The sequence below is a fragment of the Hemitrygon akajei genome, chromosome 1, assembly GCF_048418815.1.
Source record: "Hemitrygon akajei chromosome 1, sHemAka1.3, whole genome shotgun sequence".
NCBI lineage: Eukaryota > Metazoa > Chordata > Chondrichthyes > Myliobatiformes > Dasyatidae > Hemitrygon > Hemitrygon akajei.
Window position 1 is genome coordinate 77883680 of NC_133124.1, and position 14026 is coordinate 77897705.

At 42.0% G+C, this 14026-nt stretch overlaps 1 protein-coding gene across 1 annotated transcript in view; it reads right to left on the reverse strand.

Moving 5' to 3' along the window:
• stk3 (serine/threonine kinase 3 (STE20 homolog, yeast)) overlaps positions 1 to 14026 on the reverse strand; it is a 453065-nt gene that overhangs the window by 173420 nt on the left and 265619 nt on the right. The window contains exon 8 of the mRNA XM_073046198.1: positions 11675 to 11800. Within this exon, the coding sequence (XP_072902299.1) occupies positions 11675 to 11800 (126 nt within the window). The remainder of the gene's footprint in view (positions 1 to 11674; positions 11801 to 14026) is intronic.

Consider the following 14026-nt stretch of genomic DNA (forward strand, 5'->3'; position numbering starts at 1 on the left):
GTTCACTTTATGCCACTTCGCTTTTACAAAAGACCTACATTAGTAACCTGTTTTCACACTACAAAGAGGATTTTCGCTTTACGAAAATTTTTCCCATATAAATTAATGGTTCTTCGCTTTACACCATTTCAGCTTAAGAAAGGTTTCATAGGAATGCTCTACCTTTGCAAAGGGGGGGGCACCTGTATTGTCAAGTTCCTTTTGGAATTTTCAATCAACCATCTTGTCAATAAATTATCAGTGAAACTACGGTGACATTTGCACATCTTGCTTCTTAGTCCAAATCACCATGCTACTCAACTTCACATACACTCTTTATAACTTCATTTAAGCTCAAAAGCATTACTCAAATATTCCATGATACTAAATGTCAAAGTAAAAAGGTTGCAAAATTAATACCAGCTTCCAATTACACCACTACATCTTCAAAAGTATTTTTTTGCTGGATTCCCCGGCTATTCAGAATCTGCTATTCACAAATGCCATCACTAAAGCTGTTACCTGATGATGTCATAAAAGCACAAGTGTGACACTAAAGCCAGCAGTTAATAGTACAAGTTGATATGAGTGCGACTGAACAACATCAGTGGGTAATTTTTCCAATTATGTTCCTTCCTGATGAGGTAATTCACCCACCAGAAGTACCTACAGGAAATTAAACAGTGAAAAAATAATCTTCAATACAGTGATACTCCCAGCTGGACATATATTTATTTTTTGTATAGATATCTCCTGTGGTAGAAAGAACTGAACACAACATTCACAGTGTTGCAGCAGTCAGGTTTACCAATACCCATTCATCAATCTAGAATCAGGAACCTTTCTGATGCAATATGGAGAGCACAGCTATATTTTACCTGTAGAGAAAAACTCAGTAAGGTAGATTCAATATGACATTAGCTGCTAGAAATCACATGAGACATTCTTGGCAAGCTTTACCCCAATGGAGCAGCAAACTGCCCTGCAGTGTCTTATTCAACAGCAAAGTTAAAAACTGGCAAGACTTGCATATACCAGTCAAGGATGTGATTCAAATTCTTCTGGATGGGAAAACAGGACTTTATTGCTTGAATTAATAGCTCATTCATTTCATTTCTCCCCCCTCATAAAGTGTAATATATATAAATTCTAAAGATCGCCCAGCATTAGAACTTCAACAAAAAGGCAATAATTTTTAAAATTATGTAAATATGAATAATTTCACCAGAAAAAATACACAAATTGAGTGTCTGCACTAAAAGTCTGTAGTGGTATAAAATTAAAACCTTGTTAATTCAAACCCTATAAACTTTTTTCCATACCGATTCAACTAAAGTCATAGTTATAGCATTCTTAATCTGTTTTGAGGATGAAACTCCTAATATTTATCAGGACAGCAGACGTATACAAATATATTGTATAAAACAAATCACTCTTACAAAGTACTGATAAAAGTACTGAATTTAGCCAAAACAAGCCCAACCCAAGCCAATGACGTACTATCAAGTTTCAGAGGAACATAGATTATGATATGGCGAATAGACCATTTGCCCCTTGAGCCTGCTCTGCCCTTCATAGTACACAGAACAGTACAATACAGGCCCTTCAACCCATAATGCTGTACCAAATTCTAACCTACTCCAAGATCAATCTAATCCTTCACTCCCACATAGCCCTCCGATTTTCTTTCATCCACGTGCTTATGTAAGAGTCCCTTAAATGTCCCTAATGTATCTGCCTGTACCACCAACCCCGGCAGTGTGCTCCATGCACTGTGTAAAAAAAAACTCACCTTTGACATTCCCCCTGATACTTTGCTCCAATCACCTTAAAAGTATGCCCTCTTTTACCACACTGAGAAAAAGGTGATGACAGTCCACTCTATAATGCTTCATTATTTTTTACAACTCTATCAAGCCTTCTCTCATCCCCCTTCATTCCATACAGAAAAGTCCTAGCTTGTTCAGCCTTTCCTCATAAGACATGCTCTCTAATCTATGCAGCATCCTGGCAAATCTCCTCTGCGTCCTCTCTGAACTTCACCCTTCCTATATTGAGACAATGAGTACTGAAAAAAATGCTGGTCCAGCCAGAGTTTTATAGAGCTGCATATTCAATGTGACTATGATGACCAGCAATCTTATTACATATTCCCACTCTCTCTCCTCATATACCTTGATGACTTTTACATCTAGAAATTTATCTACCTTCTTCTTGAATATATTCAACAACTTAGCCTCAAGGTAATGGATTCATCACTGAAACTTCTCCTCACAAGTCATAAATCTTCGGACCTGCAAATTGTGACTTACCATTCTAAACACTCCAGCCAAGGGTAACATCTAGTGTGTCTAGCCCAGGCAGAATTCTGTATGATTCAACTGGATCCTTTCTCCTTCTTTCTTCTGAACTCTAGTGAATACTTCACACACAGCAGGAATCTCAGGAATCAGTCTAGTGAAGCTTTGGTACAGTCCCATTACTGCGATTATATCCTTACTTCAGCAAGGTGACCAAAACTACACATGACATTCCCAAATGTGCTCCCACCAAGGCTTATTCAAGGCATCATTCAACTTGGGTTAGGTAGCCTGGTTCTTGCTTTCATTATGAGGAAAGAAAAACCTTTATTAAAAGATTATAAGTTGCAAAAGTCAGCTCTGGATTCTTCTCCACAGAGAGCATCTGACCTACTGAATATTTTCAGAGCAACACTAGGAAATCTGCAGATGCTGGAAATTCAAACAACAACATACACAAAATGCTGGTGGAACACAGCAGGCCAGGCAGCATCTATAGGGAGAAGCACTGTCGACGTTTCGGGCCGAGACCCTTCATCAGGACTAACCGAAAGGAAGATAGTAAGAGATTTGAAAGTAGTGGGGGGAGGGGGAAATGCGAAATGATAGGAGAAGACCGGAGGGGGTGGGATGAAGCAAAGAACTGGAAAGGTGATTGGCGAAAGTGATACAGAGCTGGAGAAGGGAAAGGATCATGGGACGGGAGGTTCCTCTTCCCACCCTATCTCTTGCAAAAAGGCTATCCCCTTCTCACAATTCCTCCGTCTCTGCCGCATCTGGTCTCAGGATGAGGCTTTTCATTCCAGGACGAAGGCGATGTCTTCCTTTTTTAAACAAAGGGGCTTCCCTTCGTCCACCATCAACTCTGCTCTCAAACGTCATCTCTCCCATTTCCCACACATCTGCCCTCACCCCATCCACCCGCCACCCCACTCGGGATAGGGTTCCCCTTGTCCTTACCTACCACCCCACCAGCCTCCAGGTCCAACGTATAATTCTCCGTAACTTCCGCCACCTCCAACGGGATCCCACTACCAAACACATTTTTCCCTCCTCCCCCTTTCTGCTTTTCTCAGGGATCGCTCCCTACACAACTCCCTTGTCCACTCGTCCCCCCATCCCTTCCCACCGATCTCCTGGCACTTATCCTTGTAAACGGAACAAGTGCTACACCTGCCCTTACACTTCCTCCCTCACCACCATTCAGGGCCCCAGACAGTCCTTCCAGGTGAGGCGACACTTCACCTGTGAGTCGGCTGGTGTGGTATACTGCGTCCGGTGCTCCCGGTGTGGCCTTTTATATATTGGCGAGACCCGACGCAGACTGGGAGACCGTTTCGCTGAGCACCTACGCTTGGTCCGCCAGAGAAAGCAGGATCTCCCAGTGGCCACACATTTTAATTCCACGTCCCATTCCCATTCTGATATGTCTATCCATGGCTTCCTCTACTGTCAAAATGAATCCAAACTCAGGTTGGAGGAACACCACCTTATATACCGGCTGGGTAGCCTACAACCTGATGGCATGAACATTGACTTCTCTAACATCCGTTAATGCCCCTCCTCCCCTTCTTACCCCATCCCTGACATATTTAGTTGTTTGCCTCTTCTCCATCTCCCACTGGTGCTCCCCCCACTTTCTTTCTCCCTAGGCCTCCCGTCCCATGATCCTTTCCCTTCTCCAGCTCTGTATCACTTTCGCCAATCACCTTTCCAGCTCTTTGCTTCATCCCACCCCCTCCGGTCTTCTCCTATCATTTCGCATTTCCCCCTCCCTCCACTACTTTCAAATCTCTTACTATCTTTCCTTTCGGTTAGTCCTGACGAAGGGTCTCGGCCCGAAACGTCGACAGCACTTCTCCCTATAGATGCTGCCTGGCCTGCTGTGTTCCACCAGCATTTTGTGTGTGAATATTTTCAGTATTTTTCTTCCACAATGTTTTGCTTTTATAAGTTTTAGCTACTAAAGGTAGTAACAACCTCCTTTACAACAGTAAAAAACCCCAATTAGGCTGTAGAACTTACAAAGGAAAACAATGATCTTTGTGATACCCTCATACAAGCTGTTGATTTACCCGTGGAGAGTTGTGAGAACTATTTGGGATATTACACAGATAGAGGACAACAACACAAATGGTGCTCAACAACATTTCTGAATGTCCTTTACTTTTAGAATAAACTCAAATAGCTTTCTGAACGACATTTTAACATCAAATGATTGAAAATTGCAGATAACTTCAGCAGTTGTTTTCAATCACAGAAAATCTCCATACCAGTCGGAGACTGTCAGCAAGACCTTCAGTGCTTGAAAAGCATCTCTTGATCTTTGTTTAATTGCATTCTGATAAAATCCTGTTGACTTGCAGAAGCTTAAAGGTAGGAAGCTTGACTGTTTTTTATCATTTGTATGATTTTTCAAAAAAGATCACTAATTCTTATTGTCCATATTTGAACATGGCTTGTTTTAGCAACTCTGACTGTAAATGGTAGCCAATGCACTAATTCAAAGTAAAACCATGGAAACTACATTGCTTGCACATAAAGCAAAAATTACCAGCCTCCCCTTTTGAGGGTACGATATAAATATTTGGAGATGTTTCCTACAAGCTGCCAGGCAACAACGGATCACTCCTTAGCAGCTGCTCATGCTGAATATTAGATTCACATCATACATCAAAAAAAACACATTGGGGGAAAAAAAGCAACCACGTGTAGTAATGCTTAAACTAACATTTAAACTTTGATATTGGAATTAACCTTCTGTAGAGTCCTCTGCTTGTAATTTTCTTAATTAAAACAACCTGTACAATTACCACAGCAGCAGAGTGCAGCTATCAAAACATGCCATTTTGTCAGAATACACTCTCATCTTCTTAGTTACTCATCATGTGTGCAACAATAATTTCAGGATACATCTATTCATTTCTTCCCAATTAGACAGTGAGGATGTCTTTCAATGGAATCCACTTTTGGGCAGATGCCACAGTGTGATTAAATGAAAGTTATTTTTCATTATGTAAGAATCTCCCTCCTGTGTGAAAAACAGCTTGCTAAAAACATGCAAGAAAACATTTGTGCTCATTTTGTAGTAATCTCAAACCTGGTGTATTTGAAAGCAAAAAATCAATATTAGGGAAACAAAGCTCTTTGAGTTTTTCAGCCCATCGAGTCTGCTCCACTATTCCATCATGGCTGATCCATTTGCCTCTCAACCCCATTCTCCTTCCTTCTCCCCATACCCTTTCATACCCTGACTATTTAAAAAAACGTATCAACCTCCACCTTAATTACACCCTAATCACCTAGTCTCCACGGCCTCCTGTGCCAACAAATTCCACCAATTCCCCACTCTTTGGCTAAAGAAATTCCTCATCTCCATTCTGTGGACGTCCCTCTATTCTGAGGCTGTGTCCTTCCCCACCACAGCAAACATCATTTCCACATCCCTCTCTATCTAGGCCTTTCAACATTAGATACAGTAGGTTTCTATGACATTCCCCCCTCATTCTTCTAAATTCCAATGAGTAAAGGCCCAGAGCCATCAAACACTCCTCAAATGAAAAGCCTAGCCCTGCTGAAGGGTTTCGGCCTGAAATGTTGACCATACTTTTTTCCATAGATGCAGTCTGGCCTGCTGAGTTCCTCCAGCACTTTGTGGGTATTGCTTGGATTTTCAACATCTGCAGATTTTCTCTTGTTTGTTAAATAAAAAGCCTTTCATTCCTGGAATCATTTTCACGAACCTCCTCTGAACCCTCTCCAACGTCAGCACATCCTTTTTTAAATAAGGGTCCAAAAAATGCTCACAATGCTCCAAGTGAGGCTTCAGCAGTGCCTTATAAAGCCTTGGCATTACATCCTTGCTTTTACATTCCAGTCCTGTTGAAATGAATGCTCGCTTTGCATTTTCCTTCCTCACCACTGACTCAACTTGCAAATTAACCTTTAGGGAATCCTGCATGAGGAATCCCAAGTCCAGTTACACCTTGGAATTCCTTGTGCAGAACACCCTAAAAGTTAACTTGCAGATTGAGTCAGTGTTGAGGAAGGAAAATGCCATGGTAGTATTCATTTCAAGAGGACTAGAATAGAAGAGCAAAGATGTGATGCTGAGGCTTGATAAGGCCACTGGTGAGGCCTCACCTTGAGTATTGTAAACAGTTTTGGGCCCCTCATCTTAGAAAAGATGTACTGGCATTGGAGTGGGTCCAGAGGAGGTTCACAAGGATGATTCCAGGAATGAAAGGGTTATCATGCAAGGGACATTTGATGGCTCTGGGCCTGTACTCGTTGGAATACAGAAGGATGAGGGGGGATTCAGAGATGCGGATAAATTTCTTTAGCCAAAGAGTGGTGAATTTGTGGAACTTATTGCCACAGGCAGCTATGGAGGCCAGGTCGTTGGGTGTATTTAAGGCAGAGATTGATAAGTTCTTGATTGGACATGGCATCAAAGGTTACGGGGAGAAGGCCGGGAACTGGGGTTGAGGAGGAGATTTTTTAAAAAAGGATCAGCCATGATTGAATGGCAGAGCAGACTCGATGGGCCAGATAGCTTAATTCTGGCCCTATGTCTTATGGTCGTATGGAAGATTGAATCTTTTCTCCAGTTACTCCTTCTCCCAAAATGCATGACCATACCCTTCCTGACACTTATTCCATTTGTCAGGAGTTCTTTGCCCATTCTCCTAATTTCTCCAAGTCCTTCCGCAGCCTCCCTGTTACTTCAATTCCACTTACCTTCATACAGTCCATACACTTGGCCACAAAGCCATCAATTCCATCATCGAAATCACTGACATATAACATAAAAAAGCAGTCCCAATACCAACCCCTGCAGAACAGCTCTAGTCACGGGCAGCCAATTAGAAAAGGCTCCCTTTAATCCCACTGTTTGCCTCCTGCCAATTAGCCAATGCTCTATCCATGCTATTATCTTTCCTATAATACCATGGGCTCCTATCTTGTTAAACAGCATCATGTGTGGAATTTTGTCAAAGGCCTTCTGAAAATCCAAGTACACAACATCCACCAATTCTCCTTTGTCTATCCTGCCTGTTATTTCCTCAAAGAATTCCAACACATTTGTCAGGCAAGACTTTCCTTGAAGGAAACCGTGCTGACTAGGACCTATCTAGATGTGCCAGCAAGCACCCTGACACCTCATATTTAATGATCAACACAATCTTCTCAACCACTGAGGTCAGGCTAACTGATTTATAATTTCCTCTCTTTTGCCTCTCTCCTTTCTTGAAGACTGGAGTACCATATGCAATTTTCCTGTCCTCTGGAACCATTGCAGAATCTAGTGGTTCTTGAAAGATCATTCAACTACTCTCTTAAGCTACTGTACCTCTTTCTGAACCCTGAGCTATAGTCCATCTGGTCTAGGTGACTTATCTACCTTCAGACTTTTGAATTGATTTTATTACTTACATCCTTCATATATACGAGGAGTTAAAATCTTTGTGTTATGCCTCCGTTTAAATGTGCAATGTGCAATTTATAATAAATATGATGTACAATAGGACAGTCAATATAACAGAAATACAGTTGCGTCAACATTAATTAATCAGTCTGATGGCCTGGTGGAAGAAGCTGTCCCAGAGCCTGTTGGTCCATGCTTTTATACTGCGATGCCATTTCCTGGATGATAGCAGCTGGAACAGTTTGTGGTTGGGCTGACTTGGGTCCCCAGTGATCCTTCGGGCCCTGTTTACACACCTGTCTTTGTAAATATCCTGAAGAGTGGGAAGTTCACATCTACAGATGTGCTGGGCTGTCCGCACCACTCTCTGCAGAGTCCTGCAATTGAGGGAAGTACAGTTCCCATACCAGGCAGTGATGCAGTCAGTCAGGATGCTCTCAGTTGTGCTCCTGTAGAAATTTCTTAGGATTTGGGGGGCCCACACCAAACTTCTTCAACCATCTGAGGTGAAAGAGGCATTGTTGTGCCATTTTCACCATAAAACCACTATGTACAGAGCACATGAGATTCTCAATGATGATTATTCCATGGAACTTAAAGCTGTTCACCCTCTCAACCCCAGATCCACTGATGTCAATAGGGGCTAGCCTGCCTCCATTCCTCCAGTAGCCCACAACCAGCTACTTTGTGACATTGAGAGGTTTTTTTTCTTTGTACCACTGTGTCAGGCTGATGTCTTCAGTTTCTCAAGCATCTTCTCCTCAGTCATTGCAACTACACTCACTTCTGCCCTCGACACTCCCAATCTTCCAGCATATTGCTACTATCTTCCACAAAGAAGTCTGATGCAAAATACTTACTCATTTCATCCACTATTTCCTTGTCCCCCATTACTACCTCTCCAGCATCATATTCCAGTGGTCCAATACCTACTCTAACTTCTGTTTTACTCCATATATCTGAAAAAAAACTTTTGGTATCCTCTTTGACATTGTTGGCTAGCATACCTTCATATTTCATCTTTATCCTTCTTATGGCTTTATTGATGTCTTCTGTTGATCTTTAAAAAAAAATCCCAATCTTCTAACTTTCCATAATTTTGGTCTATTATATGGCCCCACACTTTTGCTTTTATGTTGTGTTGTGATCCCAGCCCCCTCCTTTGTGAGAATCGCAAGAGCCCTAATGAAGGGGGGGGGGGGGTCAATGACCCAAGAGAAGAGAGAGATACGTGCAGTGTCCCTCGTTTCACGGCGAGGCAAAAGCTGGCGACTGTGGTCATTGTCTCATGGAGACACCTTTGTGAATTGGGAACTGTACTACGTGTATACCCTCGGGGCAACGTGGGTGGAGAGATGGAGAGAGATTGCATCATCCCAACCTGATTGACATCTGAGACCCCGTGAGCGCAGATAAAAGAGGGGTTGTAAAGACGGCCCCCCAGACGCACAAGAAGACACGCTAGAAATCCTGTGACAGCGTTTAATAGCGACAGCCGGTGAGGAGGTTCGTGTGCGTCTTTTCCTTGCCTGGGATTGGCGACCTCACCATGAAATAACGGCTTTAGCTACAGGAGAGGCCACGTGCGAACGGCCACCCCCCAACGAGACTCCGACGGATCGAACTCCTAAAGGTTGGAAAAAACCCACCGGGTAACTGTTTCATTCAAGCTCTATCTCTCTCTCTCTAACAAAAGTGCACCACCGTGACCCCCCCAAAAGACGGCAGCTGGTGGAACTGCAGTGAACGCAAGAGACTTTTAGATATACAGCGGACAATATATATATTACCCCTAGACAACGATAGAGCTTATTTCTTATTGATTATTACTATACCTGCGCTTTAGATTGAGTATTGACGACGTATGTTATCTGAATGTTTGTATTAACCTTACTTTTGTGCCCCTTTATAAATAAAAACGTTTAAAAATGGTACCATCAGACTTCAGCGGACCTCTCTATCTTTGCTGGTAAGTGATCCAGTTACGGGATACGTAACAGTTGGCTTTGACTTCCCTTGTCAGGCATCATCTTGCCTTTAGAATATTACTTCCTTGGGATGCAGCTATCCTGCGCCTTCTGAATTTTTTCCAGAAAATCCAGCCATTGCTGATCTGTCACCCTCCCCGCTTGTGTCCCCTTCCAATCAGCTTTGGCCAACTCCTCTCTCAAGCCTCTGTAATTCCCTTTACTCCAGTGTAAATCGGATACATCTAATTTTAGCTGCTCACTCTTAAATTGCAGGGTGAATTCTTTCATATTCTGATCATTACCTCCTAAAGGTTCCTTTATCTTAAGTTCTCTAATCAAACCGGGTTCATTACAACAACACCCAATCCAGAATAACTGATCAACCACAAGCTGCTCTAAACAGCCAAGTTGTTGGCATTCTATAAATTCTCTCTTTTGGGATCCAGCACCAACCTGATTTTCCCAATCGACCTGCATATTGAAAAACTCCATGACTATTGTAACATTGCCCTTTTGACATGCCTTTTCTAGCTCCTGTTATAATTCGTAACCTAGGAGTCCTGGCTACTGTTCAGAGGTCTGTAAATTATGCCCATCAGGGTCTTTTTACCCTTGCAGTTTTCTAACTCTACCCACAAGGATTCTACATCTCTACTGTTACTGTTTTCGAAGGATTTGATTTCAATTTTTTACCGACAGAGCCACACCACCCTTTCTGCCCCTCTGTCTGTCTTTCTGAAACAATGGATATCCTTGAAGGTGTAACTTTATTGTTTAAACTTAGTGACACATTACCTAAGCAGTATGGTCTACACCTATCTATGTATTAAGAATCCTTTAGAATCTACAAACCTCTCAGCATTTACCTTTACTAGAGTGGTATCACAACAACAACTTCACATTCAATGTCAACAAGACCAAGAAACTGACTGTGGGCTACAGAAAGTGGAAGTCAGGAAAACACATACCAGCCCTCTGAGGAGTCAGCATTGGAAAAGATGAGCAACTTCAAATTCCTTTAACATCTTAGAGGGTCAACCCTGGCTCCGATATACTGATGCAACCATGAAGAACGCATGTCAGTGGTTTTACTTCATTAGGAGTCTAAGATTTGGTACGTCACCAAAGCCTCTTACAAATTGCTATTGATGTACAGTGAAGACTGGTTGCATCACAGCCTGGTATGGACTCTTCAATGCACAGGAATACGAGAGGGTGCAGAGAACTGTAGACACAGCCAGCTCCTTCATGGACACAACCCTCCTACAATCAAGAGCATCTTCAAGAGGCAGTGTTCCAAAAAGACAACATCCATCACGAAAGACTCTCACCATCAAGGACATGCCCTTGTCACGTTACTACCATCATTGTAAGAGGTAAAGATGCCTGAGGACTCACACTCAAAACCTTAGGGACAGCTTCTTCCCCTCTGCCATCCAATGGTCAATGAACACTACTTTCTTCCTTTCTTTGAGCTATTTACTTCCATAGTAATTTTATGTCTTTGCACCGATCTGCTGCCACAAAATAACACATTTCATGACGAACAAGTCAATGATAATAAAACCTGATTCTAATTTTAACTTAGGCTGGCATTTCATAGCTCAATTTGCAAAGTGTGAGCATTTTAGGTCACCAGCTGTAAATTCAGATGCAGTATCTGGTTCCTGTATTTTTAACCGTCAAATGTTTCAAAAGTTCATACAAACTAAAATGCAAAACTTGGTTACACCTGAATACAAAATGCACACAAATCAGACTGATACAACATCAAAGCAAGATACTGAGAAATCAATCAACAGAATTAATGTAGAATTATGATGTGATTGTCGATGTTCTTGGCCGTGGATGGCATTCAAAACAAAGAAAAATTTGGCATTTGGGAAATAGTAACAATTTTAAAAACATTATTATTTTTGTTTATATCAGAGCTTTAATGAAAATATATATATATATATTACAACAAAATTAAATAATCCTTTGGTTAGAAGACTTACTGAATTTTCATCATCATCTTCAAGTTCCCTTTGCTGCTCTTGATGTCTTTTAGCTTTGATTTCCATGGCTTCACTGATTAAATCTCTCAGAATTGACACAGATTTGGCATTTTTAATGAAAGGGTGCTGCATCAAGAAAAGGAAACAAAAGAAACCAATAAATTCAATCTCAATACTTGGAAACAGTCAAAGGAATTCATCAAACTTGCTAAACTATAATTCTTAATTTTCCAGAAAAGGAAGATGAAGAGTAAAAAGCAATTTGTGTTGCTTTTTCAACCACCTTCTGTGTGCATATTGAAGAGAGACAGGTCCTTCTTTTTTGGTGTGTGAGTTTAGATTCTCCAATTGATTTAACGTCCACCAACTACAGAGATGTGCAAATAGCAAACACTGCTTGTTCTTCCTCAAAGTGTATCTGAACCAAGGCTTGAAAAGGACATGAATGCCTTTGCTGTGACACTGAAATAGACATAACGTTGCTAGTTGGCTGTATGCATGGATAATGATTCCTTTGTGAAGTAGAAATGCTATCAGAGCCAATGGCATTAATCATATATCCCACCATCTTTAGAAGGGGAGAAAGTTTTCTAGGGTGGGAAGATAATGGGGAACAACATCCTGAGTTAAGATATAATCAGGAACAGCTCTATTTCTATCTTTGATATCTCTATTTTTTCCTTTTTGGTTATAGGGTGTTCTTTTGAAGACCCTGACCTGGAGATATGCTCTAACTTCGGTTCTTTATGGGAATGGGACCCGCTCTCAGGGCCTCATGACCAGCCGCTTTTTGATATCCCAAGGACGCAGCCTGGAAGACAAGTGCACCTTCAGGGTTCCAGATTTTTGTGTCTCTAGGGACCTTCTGATTCTAGGCTGGTGTCCCTGAATGAAGCATCACAGTGGAACACGGAATATCAGGGGCAGCGGGGCAGCTGCCAGGGGTTGTGTGTTCGGAGAGCTGGACCTTTTTGGTGCTGACTCTCGGGGCACAGAGCTTGGAAAAAGCGACGCAACAGACTTTTAACATCATAAATCAGCAAGTTGGTTGTTACGTCTCCCTCTCACTTTGAAACAGAGACACCTCTTTTTCCCTTATTAGAGAGGGAGAGGGGGAGAGAGGGGGAGAGAGGGGGAGAGAGGGGGAGAGAGGGGGAGAGAGGGGGAGGGAGAGGGGGAGAGAGGGAGGGAGAGAGGGAGAGCGAGAGAGAGAGAGGGAGGGGGAGAGAGAGGGAGAGGGGGATAGAGTGAGGGGGAGAGAGGGAGAGGGGGAGGGGGAGGCAGAGGGAGGAGAGAGAGAGAGAGAGAGAGTGAGAGGGAGGGGGAGAGAGAGAGGGAGAGGGGGAGAGAGTGAGAGGGGGAGAGAGGGAGAGGGGGAGGGGGAGAGAGAGGGAGAGGGGGGGAGAGAGAGAGAGAGAGAGGGAGAGAGCGCACGCGCACACCTGTGGTATGTTGAATTACCAGGTGAACGATTAGTTTTTTTGGGTATTGCAAATCTGTGTCTTTATTGATGCTTCACTGCACACTTGAATGCTTGGTGGAAGGTGCTGATGCTTTTTTGCTGGTGGGGGGCAGGGTCATCGCCTTGCTGCTGCTTGTGAGAGGGAATTGGCGAGGGGGGGCTTTGGGGTTCTAATGCTTTAACTGTCATTCATTCTTTGGGGGACTTCTCAGTTTTCATGGATATCTGCAAAGAAAAGAATCCCAGTATGTATATTGCATACACTTCTCTGACATTAAGTGTACCTATTGAAAGTACAAAAGGGAAACCAAAAGACTTAAATTTAATTCATTCATTTGGTAATAATATGAAAGAGCTTAATAAATAACTGATGTGCAAGACCAGTGATTTTTATCATAAGAAGAAAGCAAACTGATTTTGTTGTATTACACAAGATTCTAACAAATGCCAACATAAATTGCAGATAAGCAATATATACATGGTTATTTTATTTTCCAAGTTTAACCACAATGCACTTAACTTGCCACAAATAATTAAGCTTTACATCCTCCAATGCATCTACAAGCAACCATTACAAAAAAGGGCAGGATCAGCTTCAATACAGTCCTGATCCAGTTGGCTTCCATAATATTTTACACAAATTTGTGTATCACAATATTTTTCTGTGTCATACTAAAATGTATCCAAATATAGAAACATAGAAAAGAATACAATGGGGATCAGAGGAGACCAGCGTTATATTTCAGTATATATTCAAATAAACTAAATTTGCTTAAGTATTTGGAGCTTGATAGTAAATTTGCAAGCGATTACAATAAAAATGAATTTCCTAACTCAAATTTTCTACTGTATGAACATGGATTGAAAACTGAACATTTAAAGCAACTCCA